Source organism: Ochotona princeps, chromosome 20, assembly GCF_030435755.1.
Source record: "Ochotona princeps isolate mOchPri1 chromosome 20, mOchPri1.hap1, whole genome shotgun sequence".
In the NCBI taxonomy this organism is placed as follows: domain Eukaryota; kingdom Metazoa; phylum Chordata; class Mammalia; order Lagomorpha; family Ochotonidae; genus Ochotona; species Ochotona princeps.
The window spans coordinates 33,118,107-33,139,838 of NC_080851.1; the positions used below are offsets into that span (position 1 = coordinate 33,118,107).

Below are 21,732 nucleotides of genomic sequence, written 5' to 3' on the forward strand. Positions count from 1 at the left end.
ACTTTAAATTAGCTCTTTTTATTACTATAATAAATATTATTCTGTAAAAAAAATAATTGCACTAAATACAAGGAGGCACTCACATCCACCTGCCAGAAAGTCCCACTAAAATAGTGCCCAAATGCCCATTCAGCAGAGGATAACACCTGAAACCAATGCAGTGAGGGCAAGGTCTCTACCTGGGGGATGCCGCTTACCTCAGCCTGAGATGCACAGACCACACAGAGCCTGCTCTGCGGACCTAGTGAATGGCAAAGGGAAAATGCCGAAATGGCAACGATCTCAGTTTTTTTTCAACATAGAAGATCTCTGACAGTTCTGTTCAGAGGATGCCTTACATTTGTTACATGTAACCTTCTCTTTTACAGCAGCATCTCCAACTGTTCCCATTGGTCATTTGGATTCTGTTTGTTCATGCTTCAGATGAGATATTCTCATGTAACCCTGTCCCATATGTTCTATTTTCTGTGTGCCCTCTACCCCTTAATTTATCTCACAAGATACTCTCGTGCCAGAAAGGTCATGATCGTACTGAGTCACAGAATTGCATATACAGCTCCGACACTCCTGATTAGGGAGACATGGATTTCTGTTCTCATGGATAACTGGTTTGCAGGATGTCGGTATAAAATTGTCTAGGATATTTGACCTAGGATTTTTGAGATACAGGGACAACCCACTCCACACACACGAGGAATGGCACTAACTTGGAGGGTTTCTTGCTTGGAACTCAAATGGGTCATAACCACCTAACGTAGGTCGTAGGAAAGCCAGCCTGTCAGTAAGCTTTCATGATCTCAAAGCAAACACTGGGTTGTAGAGCTGCATTCATTGTGACATGCAGCCAATTGCGATCTTTCCAGAAGAAGAGCTTCTGCTCTTTGGGGATCTTTCTGGTCTGAACCCCGGTAGATCAGAGCCCACAATGCTCCACACTTGGGTAGGAAGCTTGGCTCATTGAAAACGACGACCTCGTTGAGTCCTACAATGCACAACAATTCTTTCTTAAAGAGCCTTTTCGAAAGAAAGGCCATTGCTTCACTCAATTACAGAAGGAATGTCCTGAACACAATCTACAAAGTCCTACTGTGACAGGATAAAATGTAGTCTACCCACACCCACCCACACACAGAGCACACACACGGTATAGATTCATGTATATATGTATATATATATATATATTTTTTCCTGCCAAAGAGCAAGGAAAAAAGGAAACAGTTTTATTCCCGCCCTCCTATGTTCAAAGCCTGGATCGAAGCCAGTGTCCTAATCAGTTCTCATTGGCCCTGGAGGAATCAAAACCTTTTGTAAAATATAATAAAGGGCATAAAATCATGATAAAATGCATGAAAAAGCAGTGCCTTTGGTTAGGGAACTAGAAATAATTTAGCAGAACAGATGCATTGCATTGGTTGGGCATTACTGAGGACATGAAAGGGCACGTTTTGTGGCAGTTCCAAACTAAGAGAAAATGTCCAACTTCAATTTGACAAGTCAAAGTACCTGGCTGTGCTGCGAGAGACTCCATTTTCTTTAATCATGTTCAAAGTGGTGACATATTAGGAAGAATGTCTGCTGAAATAGCTCATTTTCTGGAAATGTTTTATCCATTGTCCCTAAATACAGGAATGTAGTTTTTTTTTTCTCCCAAATATTCACAGGGCTGCAGACTTTCAGAGTTTCTGCACTAAATCATAAATGAGCTATTCGGCGTTAAAATTATTCTCTGCCACAAATATAGCAATTTAATGAGTCAGTCTGTAGATAATGTTTGACATACTTCAAGCTCTTAAAAATAAAAATAAAATTGTGGTTTCATAGTGGTCTCCTATCCAAACATATATCCTACAGTTTCAAATGTTGTAACCAATGGCTTCCCTGAATGTCACATAAAAGGTGGTTTTTAACAGCCTTCCCCCACACACAACTGTACAGTTATTTTCTAGATAGCCCTCCTGTTCTGTTCAGATATTTTCTCACAAACAAAGGGGAATTTTAAGAGGCAGGCAAGCAGGCAGATTAGCAGGCCTCACGTGGTCCCACCCAAACAAAGACAGTAAATTGCAATGTGGTGGCCCTGATGCCCAGCCCACTGAACTGAGGTATCCTTAGTTGACCAGAACCAGCCAGATCTTCTTTCCTTGGATAAAACTAATGAAGATGGATTGCAGTATTTTGATGTCCTCTTTCATTCTAAAATGATAAGATTCTAACACACGATAAAAATTCAACAAAAATATGCTTTCATTTGGTGGGTCTTCTTAGGTAAGGAAATAAAATAATTTTAATGATAAATGACCATGCTGAGGCAAAGAAGAAACCTGACAATGAAGTTTCTCACAAGCTGCAGAAATATCCCTTAGAGTCCCTTTCTCAGAAATTGAGTTATAACTGAAAAATAAGAATCATTTTCAGAGCTCACATTCCTTCCTATGATGAACACTACTCCCCAGTCCTTAAAAATTTTTTTTTCCACTGGTGGCCCATCTGTCTTCATGCTCCTTTTGTTTTAAGGTCAACGCATGCTTCTGTTACTCTCTCATCTTCAATTATTTTGTCTGTTTGTCCATTGGTCTCTACCTCTTGAACTTCATCTTAAGAAGTTCAGGGCCTGTGACAAAAGTCTTTAACCTCAGCTGCTGCTTGGAATTAGCTGGCAGGTCTACAAGGGGTGTTGATATCATGGGGTTAGCTCCAGAGCCACTGACTTACTTGGTCTGGGAGCAGCCTAGACACCCAGATACCTTAGAACCACACAGTGGATTCTAAAGGAAGACATAGGTCAAGAATCACGTATTAGAGGGGCTGCCCATGCTTTCTCTCTGTAATTAATAATAATAATAAGAAGAATAAGAATAATATAGATAATGACACTGTATTGATAAATATTTTTGGTTTCTACAATAGTTAAAACACATTGGTTAATTAAAAAGTCTACTTTGTCTTCAAATATCCAATGCCTTACATTTTGTCTGGATGCTATATGATTCAGCTCTTACTGTAGTTTTAAAATATTTCAGGACACAAAGCAATTTCTAATACACTTTATACAAGTCTTATTCAGTAGTAAAGCTCTAGGATGGTAAAACACATATGTAATAAATCTTTTTATAAAGATTTATTTATTTACTTTAAAGGGAAAGTTACAGAGAAGGGTGAGAGAGAGAGAGACTCTTTCATCTGCTGGTTCACTCCTCAAATGACTGCAATGACCAAGATTGGCTCAAACCAAAGCTGGGAGCCATGATGTTCATCTGGGTTTTCCACATGAGTGCAGAGGGCCAAACACCTAGGCCATCTTTTTCTTCCCCAGCCTGCTAACAGGGAGCTGGATGGAAGCTGAAACTGCTGAGACAGGAACTGACCCCCACATGGGATACTGCCAACAAAGGCTCCCACTCTGTACAGTGTGTCACAATGTTGACCACATGCTAAACTCTTTCTAAATCACTATACTCATCAGAAAGAAAAAAAAAGTTCTCTTTTCTTTTAATCGGTTTATTTTCATTATTTTTATGCAAGTGAATCTCTTGTAGTGTAAATTCCAAAATTGTAAGCAGCGTAGAGGGTATGGTACCAAGAAATGCCTTTTGACAGCCATCAGCAGGAAACAAAGTTTCTCTTAATAAATAGTTCATATCACTGAAGCAATGCCATTCTCACAGGACTGAGAAAATATACAGCAACTCATCTTTATTAGCCAGTGTTCATGCTGCTGCTTCAAAACTTCTTTTTCCCATTTTAGCCATCTTACTTTCTATTCTTCTGTTGTGTGTTTCCCCATTCAGTTTTCCTCTCTGGCAAATTCCAAATCATCTTAATTCCCTCTATAAACTACAGGCTTAACTTTTGGAGGCATGCACTTGCCTGGGTCCAGTCCACTGCAGCATGCAAGTGCTTATCGTGGCAATGATCCCACCTACCTAGATCATCATGTCTGCATCAATAGCACTGCATTGCAACATAACCTTTAGGGACAATTCCCAGGACTCCATGTTTTGAGTTTCTTAACTGCTTTGTGCTTAGCATCTCAGACACAAACCCATGAATTTTATTTTTTAAACATAACAGTGAGCTGTTATGTGCTGCCATCTAGTTAGGCTACTCCATAAAGCAAATGTTTAATTGAATTGCCATTAACTTGCAGTGCTCACTGCTTTGCAGTCTTGATGTGAGAAAACCTGACTGTTCTCAAAGTGTTCCTCTACACAGTGATGCCCTTCCTTAATTAGTTTCCTCGAAAGGTATTTTCAGTCACCTGCATATGCAGGAGAGTGTGCAGGAAAAGCAGTCCCAGAATTCCTGGGAATCTGCGCGTCTCCCACTTGAACTTGCTCTCTACTTTTCTCGGTGGGATTGCTGTGAAACCCCAGAAGGAGCAACAGTAGCTTGGTTTTGTGTCCCAGGATTGTTTTGCAATTACTTTATGTTGGCACGTGAATAAAAGAGTTAAACATTTCAGTACAGTGTGTTGCTTAGTGTTCTTGCTCATGAATTAAGCGAAGCGAAGTTATTCAAAATTAGTCACAAAGAGGCAATGCAAATTCCGCATAATGTGCAATCCAACAAAAGCATTAGAAAACGCTATTATTCTCAAAACAAATGTGAGAGCAAGCAAATGTCTGTGGGTGGCTTGGTGGGGCTGGGAGTAGGAGCACTTCTGGAAAAACAACTGTGAGTGCATTTCTAACAGATGATGGGTCCATCTCTGTTAACCCTCAGAGTGCCCAAGAGCAGACACACTTCACAAACCCTGCAACAACCTATCCTCAGGGCTCCTGTCAGTACAGAGTACCCGTTGATTTGTTAGATCCATTTCTCATGGTGACAAGAAAGTTGCTAGTTTTGCTTTTTCCTCTCAGCAGAATCATTAAACTAAGCAGCAACATTTCAATAAGGGAAGAAATAGAGTGGCACTGGCACAAAGAACCTAAATCTGTGGGTACATTGAGGTAGACAAGGACAGCCAATTATAGGTCTTAGAAAGAATTTTGTATCTCTGGTGTAGCAAAGATGACAACCTCCCAGAACAACCAAGACCACTCAAGTAGCACCCTTAGTTCCTTATGTCCTAACAGAGGTACCCGGGAAGTTGACATTACTGATCCATACCATTGAACTGATAGATGAGGGCTCACATGGTGTGGTATCCACACTTACAGCCTATCACATAACCTGCACACATGCCAACAATACAACATTTTGAACCTCGGTTTAGATGTACCTAATTAGAGACTATGAGGTTGGATCTCAGTATTCTCTGATTGCGCATCCAGCCAGGATGTGCACTAACATTGGAAAGGTTTATCTCTGGAAGCACAACGAGACCTGTAATTATGGGTGGCTACACAGACCAGGTGAAAATTGCTGATACCCCAGCCAGTAGGTGGAGCCGTCCTCATGTTTACGCGCATTAACTGTCATGAGGCAAGGGAGTTTCAACTCAACTTGTAACACTTCTCCTACCAATTTAGAAAGAGTGATTGTGGTGATTTAAGAACTTGGGGTGTATTAGTAAATAAAGCATTCACACCCAAGCAAGCATTCAGTTTCCTCTCTTGGAGTGAGTCAGTGAACTCCTATAGGTACAAATTGTCATTGACTTTGATGTCTTTAGAAGTCTCAGAATCTCTAATCAGGAAGTGTTTGGGGGTAGGACCGGTCTTGCCCTGTCAACTCACCCAAGTGCCAACCACCTAAACAAACGAGTAGCCCCACTAGATCACACATCTCACGATGTGTCTCATGATGCTTAACAACACTGATTTTCATGAGATTTTTGTTTACAACATTGAAATTCTCAAAATAATTTGGCATGAGACATAAGGATGCTCACCCTCACAACAGCGTTTAATAATATATTCACGCTTTCTCTACAGACTCAACATCTCGAATCAAAATTTTCAAAGTTTATTCACAAAGAGCACGCATCCATTGTCTCAGTTGTGTCAAGTAAAGGGATGGGATTAAGATGACAGCAGATAGTGATATCCTTCCTACTGCTTCGGAGTGGGTGAGGCTGACATAAACTGATCTCACTGTTACCTTTTTATTTCCTCTTCCTCTCTTCTGGAAAAACCTAACATATATACACACACGCACAAAGTCAGGAAAGCGTTCTTTCACTTTGGGTTGTGATTAGTTCCTGATTTCTAAAATTTAATCTTGCTCATTTACACACAGAAGCCAGAAGGACAGTCAATTCATAGATGCCTTGTTGTGAACAGATTTTTTTAAGGTTTTAGAAATCCCATCTCGGGTTTTGGTTCATGTTAACACCTCAAAAAGTGAGAGGAATCGGTGGGAGCAGTGCAATATTTTTCATGATGCAGAAGCTTCGAAAATGCAGAAGTAAACCATTGCACCTGGACAACAAGCTCTTCACTTAAGCAACCACCTGGTCAGCTGCCAGCTACAACACAGAACTGGGTTCTGTTATACCATCATGCAAATCTGCCACTCCGGACCCTCAAGTGTATTATTTTCTAATATTGTGTAGCAATGTTACCGGAAGACTCTACACTACTGGGTTGGGTCTACCCTCCCTCATTTGCTTTAGCTCCATGGTGTTGCTAACATTTCATCGTATGTTTACTATCAATTAGATGTGCTATATAAATGAATTGTGTGCTTTCCAATAACACAGGAACAAAATGATGTCATGTACAAGGATTTGAAAAAGAAGGTTGACTAGAAAAGGAAGATGAAAGACCTTAAGAGCTTATCAACAGTGTTAAACCCTAACCTTATTCCATTTATTTCTACACTCTGCTCCTGTCACAATGAATTCTTCACAGCATAGACCATAAGAATAGCACTGTCCAACAATGGTTTTAAAGCTCTGATCTGTTATTGTTAGTTCTAGCAGTTGAGGCCAGGCCATTTGCTAGAAAAAGCTACATGTATAAAAATGCAAGCAGAAGGGTGAAAAGAGCCTAGAGCAAGTGGCAACCAGGAAAGCATCCACAGCAGGTACACAGGTGAGACAAGAATGTTCACATGAATAAGCGCATTTTGCTCACGAAGATCTGCCTTTGACAAATAATTCTCCCTGCTGGTCTACTCTGTGTGCTCCATATGGGGCTGTGTATAAAACAGAATGATTTGGCCTCCAAATTGCATTATCAAAAACATGAAAGCCTGGAAGATAACTCTAAAATTAACCAAAGAATATGAAAACCTTCTGCCACAGAATATGGATGCCATTGGCAAAAAGATGAATAATAGACCTTCTCTCAGGAAAAGAAAAAACACAGAGAAATAAATCTAGCTCATTTTGGTTTGCTTTGTGGATTTTTAGCAAAGAGCACATTTAATGAAAAGCAGAGCTTTAAGTATAAAACACGCTTGATAATTTTATCATAAGCATAGAACAAACCCTGAGTCCAAATGCACACCCTGCTCTCTCCATATTCCTTCTCTATCTCCATTGTGAAAAGATTCAACAACCATATCATCAGTGATTTTATATAAAAATAAATAGCCAAGTTTGTTCCATTGTACAATGGAATACATCATTCACCTTTTAAAGAGAAAAGTCATACAGAAAATTATCCTTAGAATTTTTTATCTTCTCAGATCAATTGTATTTACTAACTTGCAAAGAAAAGAGACCAGTTTGCTGTATTTCCACCTAAAATAGGCAATGCATTCAAACTTCAGGGTTCTGTCTGCTTTGGCATTTCTATCTCAGCCAATACATTTTACAAGTTTATCTTGCACTGAATGGAATTTGAATATGGGTTTTATTGACTACACTTGGGGTTGCTAAAAATAATGTACTCATCTAAATTTAAAAAAGACAAGTTGTCAATTCAGACCCACTACATGAACAATTATTTAATGGTCATTTTTAAAAGCCTGGTCTTAGAATGTATATATGCAGATAATCATGAGTAGTTTGCAAACAGCACTGAAAAGTACTGACAAAAGATGTTTCTTACTTTGTTAAAGGATAGTGAAATTAATATGATCTCGATGTTTTAGATTTCTCCCGGCATAGTTACAGTCAAAATATTATCCACTGAATCTTTTTCTGAGCATTTAAAAGCTCTGTGTTCTGAGAAGAGGGACAATAGGCTCAAACAGCAACATGCTGAAATGTGGATGCATGAGAACAGAGACCACATGTTAGGTGACGTTTTGAAATTCCAGTGTCTGGAAAGTATCTTGAATTTAAAATAGCCTCCTTCAAAAATGGTCATCAAAAAATTTCAAAACAATAGGAGGCAATATATGAGAAATATTTTAGAGTCAAATGCACACATTTGCTGAAATTGGGAACCAATGCACAGTTATGGCAACTGAGTCAAATCACTCAGCCGTTACACTTTTGACAAATTTGAAAATGAGCCTTCATGAGTTGCTACTACTTTCACGTTCAACTTTTGAAAACATTGAAGGAATAGATTTTCCCCAAGAAAAGTAGAGCTTGTCAGGAATATCTAGAAAAGAGACTGCAGAAGCATGATAAATTGAAGACTATTCCAAAGTCTACCTAAAATTATAGAAATATCAGACACCTCCATAATTAACAGTAGTTTTTCCTGGTTAAACAACAATTGATCATTAAATTCCATTTACTTCCATGAGGTCAAAGTGGCATTTATCTGAGTTCAAGCTGCAGCTTATAACGAAAATCAAAACAAACAAGAAAAAAATTACTTAGCACTTGGGAGTCTCTCAGACTGAGTAGATACTGCCATGAGTACACAATGACTCCATGTGTACACAATACTGCCATGTGTACACAATAGAACACACATCAGGCAGCTGCTCTGTCCATCAGCACTGATTGAGTCCCTACTGTGTACCCAGCCCAGTGGCAGGTGGCAGGTTCCATGCTACTTGTGTCTACCATGATTCATCTATCACAGTGTTTGTGTTACGTGGTTAACATTTTTCTAGTCCTGGCCAAATGAAGATGGGCCTCTTTACATGATTTATTTAAGTGAGGGAGTGTGGCCAATTCAGGATTACCTCACATTTGTTAAGCAGCCCAGTTTCCTGCAGCCGTGACCAGATGCTCTGGATTCGTCCAGCGTGCTCAGGGTGGGTGGTTGAATTGCCACAAACGCACTGGTGTTTCAGCATCAGGGGGTCATAGGCAATTCCTTCAGGACAAAGAAAACACAGCACAAGGGTAAGGAAGAGTACAGGGAGGTGATACACATTAAAAGATAACACAGCCACTTCAAACAAGCCATTCTTTTATTAAAAGTAGACTTTTACAAGGAAAGAATTAACACATCAACTCATTCTCAGGAGCGCCTCAGACCTTGTCGTCTTGGGCATTTGCAGAGGAACACACAAGCATCAGTCCTTGGACCGACCAGAATTCACATCCTAGTTTTGTACACCTGTTATGTGGTGAAGATGGTGGCATTTCAGAAACAAAATCAAAACAACGAAAACCCTCCAGTTAAAACAAACATACTGTAACATTACCAACATATTAAGTCATTACCTAGCTTTGTTGGATCATTCAGTTAAGCTTTTACTCTTTTCTCCAAAGCCATAAGGTGAGCTGCCCTTTACATTTTGGAATCACATCATGAGTTAGTGTTCAGCCTTACTTCAGGTTAGGACTGTATCTTTGTCATTTGTATCTTGGCTATTTTGTTTAGCACTTTTTCAGTGTTGTGCAGTCTTTCTTCTTTATTTGCGTTTTTCTCATAATCTATATCTTTGGCTAGACAGCATAGATACTGTATATCTTAACAATATTAGGGACCATTGATGTCTTTGCTTTTAAAAATGACTGTCAGTTATAATACATTTGGTAGAAACTACATAGATACACAGTGAATAGAATGCTTCTCAATTGCTGGGAGTCAGGATATTTCATGTTTCAGTTAAACAGTATGATGGGAAAGATCTTATAAAATTTTGATGAAATGAATTATTAGGGGCATATAAAATAGGACTTCTTAAAGCAACAAATTAGATGATAATTATAACTCTGGCTCCTTTAAAAAAGATTTCCACCCTTAACCCTGATTCCTCGGGGGAAAACATGTTACTTACAAAATTTCCTGCCAAAAGAAATTATTTAACCCATCAGATCCCTGCCAATAAATGACCATCTACAGGCATTTTGTGTCGGGTGCGGGGAGAGTTTCCAAGACAAGAAATGAGAAAACTGTCCAAATCTTTTCAAAGAACAGATAAGTACCAGTATTTTACATTGCAAAGTGTATTTAATTAAATACATTTCATTCTCCCTTTGACTTACATTATTGTGTTAGAGGAATGTTACCCAAGAGAGGGGGAATATTTTCCCTTGAGTGTACTAAAATCATGCAGAAGAATGACATATGTATTTGAAAACCATATGGTAAAAATTATCTCTCAGAAAAAAATACCGTTAACTGGGCCAAATAATATCCATTCTTAAGACTCAAATGGCTTCAAAAACCCCACCTCTTGGTCCATGTCTTCTGTTCTTTCATCCCCAGCCCTGACCTCCACTGTGAGCAGCACACACGTGCACCTGCCTATCCCACCGCCCACCGCAAACCTCCCTTCAGCTATCTCTCGGTTCTGAGAGAGATAGCTGAGTTTAAATTCACGCTTTCAAATCAAACACAGTGCTGTTCTTTTTCCCAAAGACTCTACATTTCACCCTTTGCTTCTGTGAGTAACCCGAGTGCCCGCGGAACAACCCCTCTCCATGAACCTTGAGGTGCGGGCATCAATTTTCCTACCAAATCCAATCTTGAATCACTCGTGTTTGCTTTGCTCCACTACCAAAACCATACCCAACCCAAAGTATCTGGGCCCCGAGATAGCCTCGTAATGGGCAAGCTGGTCTCACTGTGTTCCACCTGCTACACAGTACAGTAAGTCTTTCTTAAACCATTCAGTGATTTCACTGAAAGGATTGAAACGCTCCCCTTCGCCATCACTCCAGCTTTATTTCTTAACCCTCCTTCCTCTTATCCCTACTGTTCCTTCAAAGCGCTCCCTTCCGTGCCTTAAAAAGATCAACGTTTTACCAGCCTTTGACTCTATATGTGTGCTTATATGTGCTTCTTCCATCCATTGCTTTTCCCTGACTCTCACGTTGCAACCCTCATCGGTGAATGTCTTCAGCTCCTTCAGGCTCATTAGCAATGTCAATTTCCCGCATTCCCTCACAGCAACCCCTAGGCTTTCTCTGGAACATTTATCACCATTATGTAGCTGTTGGATAATTTTTCAATTGCACATTTCCTTCACTAGATGAGAAGACCTATGAAATAGAAGTTTATTAGTTGTATTATTTTCTTTTGAACTCTCAAACTCAAAAAAAAAAATGTTTGGAAGAAAGGGGATCGTTAAAAATATGTCCCAACTAGAGACCATTATGCTCAGTGAAACAAGTCAACCCCCAAAGAACAAACACCATATGTTTTATCTGATATAAGGCAACCTTCATGAAATCATAAGATCATAACCCCTTTAATACTGTTTTTTTTGCTGAAACCCGTGGGTTTGATTGTTTTGTTATTTTCATTTCTTCAAAATGGTTTTCTCTTATTAAATTCTTCACTAACTCCTAGATCACAGAGTAGCATAATTTTCTCCAAGAAGGTTTCTTTGTTTTCTTTTTAATTTCTTCATCAACCCATTGGTTATTCATAGCATGTTATTTAATTCCACTGTGCTGTAATTTTTTTCAACTTTATTCCTGTCGTTGAGTTTGTTTTATGGTTTTGCATTTAAGGGAATGTATAGTAACTGTGTACTACAGACTATCATATCCAGATATGAAGACATACATCGCTACTTCCAAATCAAAGATGGACTTCCAATGAAACTTTTGAATATATCTTGACAATCGGGTGCGGGATTCTCTAGATTACTTAGGAAAGACTAAGCTATTGTAATAATAAAGGGGAAATCAGTTGTGGGGAGATAATATGGGGAGGGGTAAGGGAAATCCCAGAACCTATGGAATTGTATCATAAAATTAAAAATAAAATAGAAGGAAAAAACAAAAAAAAGAGAAGTATGTCTCAATGAAAAGAAAGAAAGGTAAATGAATAAATTCTAGATTAAGCCAGATATCTCTATGATAGAGCCTTTCTTGATGAATCAGTTGGTGGATTCCCTTCAACTCTGGTAATGTCATGGTCTTACCTATTTGGTATTCTAATTTGACTTTATGCCTTATTTCCCACTATAATACAAGAATTTATTTTACTCTACCTTCTATTTCTGCATGGCATTTTGCACAGTCTTCCTTTTTCCTTATGGACAGGTACAACATGAATAATTTTTAAGTAATGAAGGAAGGCAGAGAACAAAGCAGGCTGACGGGAGGAAGAATGTCGCTCAAAATACAAAGATATGTGTGTGTGTGTGTGTGTGTGTGTGCATGTGTGTCCTCACAATTGAGGTTCATCCCTTGAGTAGTTATAAATCGACATTACATATCAGGAATGGCTTTAGCTGTTTTCAAATACGGTTTCACTACCACATAAAATGAAAGAAATTACTGGCAATATGAAAACAAAGAGAATATTATCTTGTTGAAATACATTGCTTAAGAGGAGTGATTTTATTCACTACGCTGCTTAACCTTCTGTATTCCATGTCATGATACATCCAAATTCACCTGCAGAATAATCCCCCCCTTGCAGTAACGTTTTCCCCACAATCCATCGCCAAGAAAACGAAATTTGTGAAACAAGATAAGGTAGCTGGAATTTATTTCCAGTTATGTGGAGATTATAATACAAAGTCCAGCAACTTTTGGAAACCTATTTGAATTTAAAGGAAAATAAATAAAACTTGGAACCCCAGGCCTCTACTGACTTACATTAATGACATATCAATGAGGTGTTAACAGGTAGACCGCATGGTGAAATTTTAACCTCAAATTTCATCTCCTCTCTCCATCTCTCCATATCTTCTCTCTCTCTCTCTCTCTCTCTCTCTCTCTCTCTCTCTCTCTCTCTCTCTTTCTCTCTCTCTTTCTCTCTCTCTAGCTCTCCTCCTCCTCTCCCTTCTCCCTCCATCTCCTGTCCTATTATTTCTAAGAAACAAGTACTTAATAACCCTTCTGTTCTCTCTGAGATTCATAAGGAATTTTACTTTTGTTTGATCTTGTCTTTCTCTGTCCTACTGGTTTCCACTTAAAACCCAAGTCAACAGAGTAATATTTCTCCTGACCAGTGGGGTAGAAGTTTAAAAATAGGACTTTTCCAATACACAACAGAGTCTTAAAATCTGTACCTCATTTTAAACCTTAGCAATTTGTTTTTAAAAAAACCTCAATTTTTTTAGATGAACTTGGATTTCATATTGTTTCTATGTTATTAAATGAGATAATGCATATGACGTTTGTAGTGCAGTGTCTTTCTTTATTCATTTCATAGAGTTAAGCCAAGTGTTAATCATAGAACTCGTTTACGTCTTCAGATCTATACTGAGTCCAGTAAGACCTGCTAGGCTCAATCTACTTAGTCTACCAGGAAACTTGAACCTAGAATCTTGAGCTTTAAAACTCCTGATCCTTCCTCCTACCTCTGACATTCACCTTCATGTTACCTTTCTGGTAACTGTCTGAAGTTTCACAACTTCCAAAGATATCTGTGAAATATCACCTATTAAAATGTTCCTAGAGTCGCAGGCTCAGACCCTGTGCATGCCAAGGCACTTTTTCTGCAAGACTCGGTTACCTGATGCTCACCCTATTTCAAAGGCCAGCAGCCTCACACGATTATGTCTGATTAATGGCCCAGCAGTGAAAGTATGATGTGCAAATGTAGTGCTTATATTCACTTTCAAAAAAATCTGTTTAATAAAGGGGATAGGAAATCATGGGACTAGGAATTCAGACATGTGTTTAAAAAGTATCTCTGGATCAACAAATGGACTTAGAATTTACAGAATGACCACAATGGATAGAAAGAACTACATGTTACTTAACACGACTGATTGTATCCACTGCTGTTGTTGTTACTGCTTCTTTTTTTTTTTTAAAGATTTATTTTATTACAAAGTCAGATATACAGAGAGGAGGAGAGACAGAGAGGAAGATCTTCCATCCGTTGTTTCACTCCCCAAGTGAGCCGCAACGGGCCGGTGCTGCGCCAATCCGATGCCGGGAACCAGGAACCTCTTCCGGGTCTCCCACACGGGTGCAGGGTCCCAAAGCTTTGGGCCGTCCTCGACTGCTTTCCCAGGCCACAGGCAGGGAGCTGGATGGGAAGTGGTGCTGCCGGGATTAGAACCAGCGCCCATATGGGATCCCGGGGCGTTCAAGGCGAGGACTTTAGGCGCTAGGCCACGCCGCCGGGCCGTTACTGCTTCTTGTCAAGCCTATTATGACCTTGTTTACACTTTTCTTATCACACCCTTTCCATTCTTCTACCTATAATGTTAGAAACATTTTTCACAGAAATAAAGGTACCGAACGACACAATTTTGCATATTGTGTGAATTGTGATGTGTACTGCAAATGGTGTAATAGCCAACAATGGTTTTTTTAAATGGTAAAATATGCTTCTCACTGGATAAGAAACAATCCCCAAGACTTAAAGGCTTTTGTTTTGCTTGTCATGTAAATCACTTCACGAAGGTGTCAAAAACCAGGCAAGGTGCAATAGAAGTTCCCAGCATGGACTTACTACCACTCCATGAAAGTCTATTAGAGCCTAGGAACTAGGGTAGATATTACAGTCATAGTGCCAGGAGAGAGAGCCAACCAGCACGTACGTTGGCAAAAAAAGTATAGCCAAAGATCCACTGCACTTTTCCTGGGGAAATCTCTGGATTTTTCCACATTCAAGAATGAGTAAGCAGTGGGAAAAAGCTTTAAAAAAAAAAAGGGTGGGGGGGGACATGAGAGTATACTACAAGAAACTACAAAGGAAATATCATTTATACTATTTAGGATGGTGAGCATGATTTACCATAGAAACCAAAATAAGATTTTAGAAAATGTTTTAGTATCCTCAAATATTAAGAATCGATGGAAAAATGGAGCCCAAAGCTAAAGAAACAGATTAAAGTTAACTAAAAGCACAATGGAATTAGTAAAACGAAAGCTGAACATAAGACTTGTCAGAAAACTGAATAAATAATACTAAACAATAACATTTGAAAATTAATGTCTCCATTCTGATGTGGGTAGTAACAGTAGTTGCTTGTAAGAGCATATGCACACGGGCCCGGCGGCGTGGCCTAGCGCCTAAAGTCCTCGCCTTGAAAGCCTCGGGATCCCATATGGGCGCCGGTTCTAATCCCAGCAGCACCACTTCCCATCCAGCTCCCTGCTTGTGGCCTGGGAAAGCAGTCGAGGACGGCCCAAAGCTTTGGGACCCTGTACCCGCATGGGAGACCCGGAAGAGGTTCCTGGTTCCCGGCATCAGATTGGCACAGCACCGGCCCGTTGCGGCTCACTTGGGGAGTGAAACATCGGATGGAAGATCTTCCTCTCTGTCTCTCCTCCTCTCTGTATATCCGGCTTTCCAATAATAATAAAGTCTTTAAAAAAAAAAGATCATATGCACACATATAAACACATGCACATATATTCATAGATCCACATAAATATACTCATATAAGTACATATACTGACCTATACACTACATATATACACACAGATACATAAACATATAGACACACATCATTTATACATATATTCTCACAAATACTGACACACTAACAGATACACACATATATGCAGTAGGTACAAGTAGTACAAGTACAAAAAGACAATTACAAATACACAAAAGCATGTTGTAGAGTTATACACACATACTCACAAATACAGGCACACTAACATACACACATAGCTGTCTGCACAACACACTTTTTGTTATCCTGTCAAAAAGGGATTCAAAAGACTACCCCAAGACTCTAGAAAACATAAGAATTTAATTGTGCTAATTTCTGAATGGTAGAAAAATGAGTGATTATCTTTCATAGTTTTTGTATCAATTTTTGTACAAATAACAAAAATGCTACCCAAATTCACACACTATATTAATGATCCTTTTTTGCACAATTTCACACAATTCATATCTAGTCACTATCATCCATTAGCATGTTGGTTGGTTTATTTGTTCACAATAACATAAATATATACAGTGACCATCTTGCCTTTATCCCCCACAGCCTCAAAGACCTGGGTGATGGTGTACAAAGCAAACTCTTCCACCATAGAAAATTCACTGGAACGTAATTCCCTGTTTATAAATAATCATGGTTTCTGATGGAAAGATCTAAAGACCATAGTGGGTTTCTGAAGGAAATAAATACAAAATTGAAACTTGAAAAACTTGGGTATGCTGGAGATAGCCCTGAATTGGAAAAGTATCTTTTTTTAAAAGGATCCGTATTGTTGTTTCCACCGTGAAATATCCGAGTATTTTTCACTTTATCATGATGTACCTTCCACAAAATTAAAAATCATTTTCATTACATGTATTTTAATAAGTTTCATAAGTATTGGTTTCAACAGTATAACTATTCTACATTAGATTTCACTAAGCTGATTTTGTTTTCAAGGGCATAATTTTCTCACGCAGCTTATGGAATGTAATCCATAAGATCATAAATTATGATTGGTGATAGGGAAAATAAAGCATATCAAATCTCCTGTCAATTGCATCAGTGTTTTAGTAAATAATATTTGGTATCAACTAGCTCGGTTTTATCATCATTTGAATGCTTTCTTGTGCACCTGGCCAACCACGTCTCTGTCGGGAATAGCTGAGTGCAAGAGATGACTGGCAGAGAAGATAAACACATTGTTCTCTTCTTGCTGGTCAGAACCTCATTACACCATGCTTAGTGTTAAACACCACCAAGCAGCACCTCTTAAATGGGATAGCAGTGCCGTATTCCAACATAACATGCAATCCACTGGACCACATGGCAGGCAGATTCTACAACACATCCTCATGACCAGCAAAGCAGCAGGAGGAATCAGGCTCCACTTATCTGCCTAGAAACAGTTTCTTCCAGGCTCCCCCTAGGACTGCCAGGCACAGGATTTGTCAAGTTCTTGTTTGGTGTCCATTTGTAACCTCCAGAAAACGGACTGGAGACTATCCACAACTAAGATAATACACCCTTCTGCAGACAACTGTTTTGTCCTTTACAAAATAGTCGTGTGTTGCATCTTCTAGGTGGCGAAGTGTCCATTAGGAGAATGAAGATTTGAATGGCATGACTTTAAAATAAATGGGTTTGACATTCACAAACAAGTCATTGTCTAACGTGCTAATGGAAGCTGTAAGCACTCATAGTAGACATGATTATGTTAGAGACACGGAAGTGGTGTTTGACACCATGAGACTTCTAAGAGTGTGCAGGTTATGGGGGAAATTTAAGTTTGGATCAAAACCAGATCGATATCAAGAGGAATATAGAGAAAATAGTGCATTTGATTTCCTTTGGATTTGGAATAGAACTTAATGTAATTTACAAATCAATACACAGTGTAATCCCAATGTCAGTTGAGAGGTCATTATCATAAATTACATACTTTGTGCAATTTCAAAAACTTCCCAGTATCTTTTTCTTCTATGTTTTTAAGTGTAAAGTTGTAGCAGATTTCAAGTTCAGATAAGGCAATCATCAGATTACTCAGCTGTATCAGAGTTCAAAAGCTACATGAATTTCAAACTTGTGTGATACTAAAAAAAGTTAATTATAATTATATTTTCCACAAACTTTTTAAAATAGCTTCATAAAGAACTACATCACTGGGGCCCATGTCATGGTGTCTGGGTAGAGGTGCCTGCAACATGAGCCCCTGTTAGGGCACAGGTTCAATCTCACTTGTTCCACCTCCCAACCAGCTCCCTGCTAATGGCCTGGGTAAGCAGCAAAGGATGGCGCAATCACTTGGACCCCTGCACCTGTGTGGAAGACCCAAAAGAATTCCTGGCTCTTCGCTTCAGTCTATCTTTCAAATAAACAGATCTTTAAAAGAAGTAAGTGATCTAACCTTTCTCTAATAGGACTATAATTAAAATGTTATTCGTATCCAGCGAGTCCAAATCTTAACTAATAAATTATTATTCATTGCCAGCTAGTGAAAGAATACAATTATTATTTATTGATTTTGACTAAAAGTTGATAAAAATCCCATGGGGTGTGTACGTGTTTGTGTGTGCACACACTTGTGCATGTGCAAATATACGTGTGTATAATCTCTCATTTGGCTAATTTCCTCATCAGACACATTAAGTACGAAAGGACTCGAAGACCAGTGTCCTATTTGGTTTGGGGATAAATACCATGATGCTATGGTACTCCACTGCACTTGGACTTGACAACGTGTTATCAAAATTTCTGAGGCCTTGCCTCCATCATGGGGAAGCAAGGTGTGAGAAGTAGAGGAACCCAGTATCAGAAACAAGCTATCCCTTGTTAACGAGGGAACTATGTTGTGTCTTCCATAGGTTCCTAACAATAGACTACAGCCTGCATGGTAAGAGTAATGCAAAACTTTATAAGTAAGTTCACTTTTTAATTAGGAATGACTGCTTTAGTCACAGGAAATGCACAATAGGTTAGCTGCCATTTTGTGTTTTATAAAATGTTAAGGCTGAATAAAGCAGTTTCAAAAACAAAAGAGTAGAGAAACAGAGGATTCAAAAACTTAAGTTAAGATTGTTCTTGATTCTTACTCATGTCTCTTGTTCTGGAAAAATCTCTTTGAACACAGAGAGGTAGACCTGGCTACGACAAACGGCTTCTAAGGATGCCAGGCAACGGTACAGGTTTGCCCAAGCGGATCTGGTTGGCTCTAGGCAGTAAACATATCAAAGGCAGTGCTAACACAGTGAAAACAACCCACTAGGCTGCAGTTCCAGCGTGGAATGCCACCTTGCAGGACAGCGCCAGAACTTGGCTGTTGAGTGCATTGATTATAAGAAATTATCTCGGGGCATGGGAACAGGATTTCCACAGAGGTATTTTAACTTTTCCAAACACAGAAGTTGGCATGAGGTCACGGAAGCCACAAAAGCATACTCTCTGAATCATGAAAATCGATTCAAAAATAAATCATAACCCATGAGAGCCTCTGGGCAGGTACAGACGAACTCTCCCACGTCGCCTCCAAGTTCTGTTATCTTGGGGGCTAGGATATCTTTCATTTCATCAACCACGGTTTGCCAACAGGGAGAGGGTACAGCAGACAAACAGGACTAATGGCCCACACTTAAGTTTACAGCGCTTTACTGAGGCTACAGCATCCTTCCTTTCTGGTACACATTCCTGACTTGACCCTCCACGGGCTTGTTTTGTTCTGTGGCCAGGTTCTGAAATATCAAACGCAGCTGCGGGAAAAGGGAGAGGTCAATCATACAGCCCACCCAGAGGTCCCAGAGTAAGTGAAAATGAGAATAAAACACATGAGTACTTCACAAAGTCCATGGAAAAATGGAATCCAGATAGGTCTATTTGGACGCACACATTTCCTTTACTCAAATCTAGGCACAGCATTTTCATGACACACATTTCTGACAACTGGTTGAAGATCCCTTATACATAGAATCAAGCAAGGTAGCTTTGGCACTGTTTGACTTTCCTGTCACTTGCATGGCGAGTCAGAAGACAACAGTGAAATAAAACCACACGAAAACAAACTGGAATAGAGGGCGTCTTGAGAGTGCAATGAGGAAGCCAAGCCCCATAAATTTGCTAGTGGCCAGGCTGCTGGAAGGCCACAGATTGGAGAAACACTGTTAAAGAATGCTGTGGGATTTTTATTTCCAGTAGGGACCCATGCACCTGTTGATGCATTTTCCAGGCCCTTGAATGATAACAATTTATGAGGCTATTAATACTAAGCCCAAGATTTATCAGATGCGCTGTTTGTCTTATGGCCAATATAACCTCATAAAATTGGGGGCTGTGCTGGGTTAAAATGAAGCATTCTCCTATCAGAGTTATTCAGAGCATTTAAATCAGTTTAATCCTACAAGAACGGTGCATTTTGCCTGCCTATTAGAAGGCCTTTGGGGATTCCTACCAGTTGCAGAGCCAGGCCGGAGAGGGCGGTCCGTTGCTGGGTGAGGCACATTGGAGGCGGCTGGGGAGGAATGTGCCCTGGAGACCAGACGATGTTTCTCTAATCCATCCATGCCAACCACAGCCAGCTGAGCTTGGCGCATCGAGAGTGCACGTGTGTGCTGGGCCTCCAGGAAGGGCTGCTGCCAAGAAAAGAGCACAGTGGAAAGAAACATGAGACCAGGATGAAGGGAGACACTGAGAGCGACATGTCAGCAAATTAAGTTCATCAGGTCAGAGACATAATAAACGGTGTGAAGCAGAAGGGGGGAAAAATAGAGCAAGGGGGAGAAAAGAAAAACAAGATCCAGTCAATAAATCCATTCAACAGATGTTTTCACACTGACGGGCAGGCGAAGGAGGAGGTGGTGGCAGGAAGCCTGTCAGTTGGAACTGACTGAAAGCAACAAACCTTTCACCTGGAGAGTAACATCAGCTTGGGCCCATTTCTACCTTCATCCCGAGGTTCTGCATACGCGCCTACTCCCCCCTCACCCTGCCCGCCCACCAAAGCTGCCGGACAAGGCAGGAGCGCACTGTAGTTGCTTTCCAACTGCCAAGAGGGCTCAGGTGTCAAAATGCTAACCTGAATGTGTTTCTGTAACAATGTCGGTGACATCGTGGCTGCTCTAAGCCTTGTCAATCAAACGGGATGTGCTGACAGTCGCCATATGACGGCGGAGGACAGTGGATTTCTCAGGGTTTGTACAGTCTAATCGCAATATTTTAAAATTATGTGCTTCTTTCACAGAGAATTAAATATCTTCTCGGTGATTTTTGCAGATTATTACCCTTCATACTTCTCAAGTTATTGAATCAAAGAATCAGAGTTTGAAAACTTACAAGATTTCCTTGATAGACCTATTCTACTCTCTAAAAAGGTGATCTCCATCTCCAAAAACACAATTAATTTAATCATCAAAACTGCATGGCAAATATTTCCTTTCTTCAACATCAAGTTCTTCATAACTTTTATCCTGATTTTACGCATGACAATAGGTTTGTGGAAATAGTATGAAAAACTTATTCGGTATCTGAAAAATTCTTGGTTGCAAAATAAACATCTTTTAAATACCTTTTTCCACAAAATATTCTTGTGTCTTGCCTAGCCCACTTGGGAAACAGTTGACTAATGTCACAAAATATGTTTGTCACATATCCATAGATGCTGTAAATGGGGCTAGTCCTTTAATTTTGCCCCCTAACACCTATAATTTTAATAATAAACATATTCTTCTGTTTTGATCTACCTGGCTAGCATTTACTTTCAATACTTAAGGCAAACATCACCACTCCTTTGTAAAGTCCAACTTCCTGTTGGATTGCCAGCTCTCCTAGCAACAAATATAAGTTCACTGTATACCACACTTTTTTCATGTTTAAGGGTTGGTACATCCAAACTGTATAAATGGCTCCCGTAGTGAGAATGTAAACACATCTGTATGTAGCATAGCTGTTCCCAAGATGCTATAAGCAACTTCATGTGGCTGTAACTTTCTATTTATGATGTAAGTTAATGCTCCATAAAAATACATACATTTTGATCATGGATATTAACGTAGTCATAGACTATGGGCAGAGAGTTCCCAATTTGAAAACCAAGTAGGAATCATTTAAAACTTTGAAATAAATTGTAATGAACATTTCTGGTGCTCTTCCATTTTGTTCTGCCTAATAATAATAATCCAACTTTATGAGTTGGAGAGCATT

The 21,732-nt window shown here is 39.5% G+C and overlaps 1 protein-coding gene across 8 annotated transcripts in view; it reads right to left on the reverse strand.

The window, feature by feature from the left end:
* The window catches only part of HDAC9 (histone deacetylase 9), an 834,677-nt gene that overhangs the window by 203,736 nt on the left and 609,209 nt on the right, over window positions 1-21,732 (reverse strand). For all 8 annotated transcript variants that reach the window (XM_058677966.1, XM_058677969.1, XM_058677964.1 and 5 more), the window contains 2 exons: window positions 19,985-20,162; window positions 8,980-9,113 (listed from right to left, as the gene is read on the reverse strand). In XM_058677966.1, the coding sequence (XP_058533949.1) occupies window positions 8,980-9,113; window positions 19,985-20,162 (312 nt within the window). The remainder of the gene's footprint in view (window positions 1-8,979; window positions 9,114-19,984; window positions 20,163-21,732) is intronic.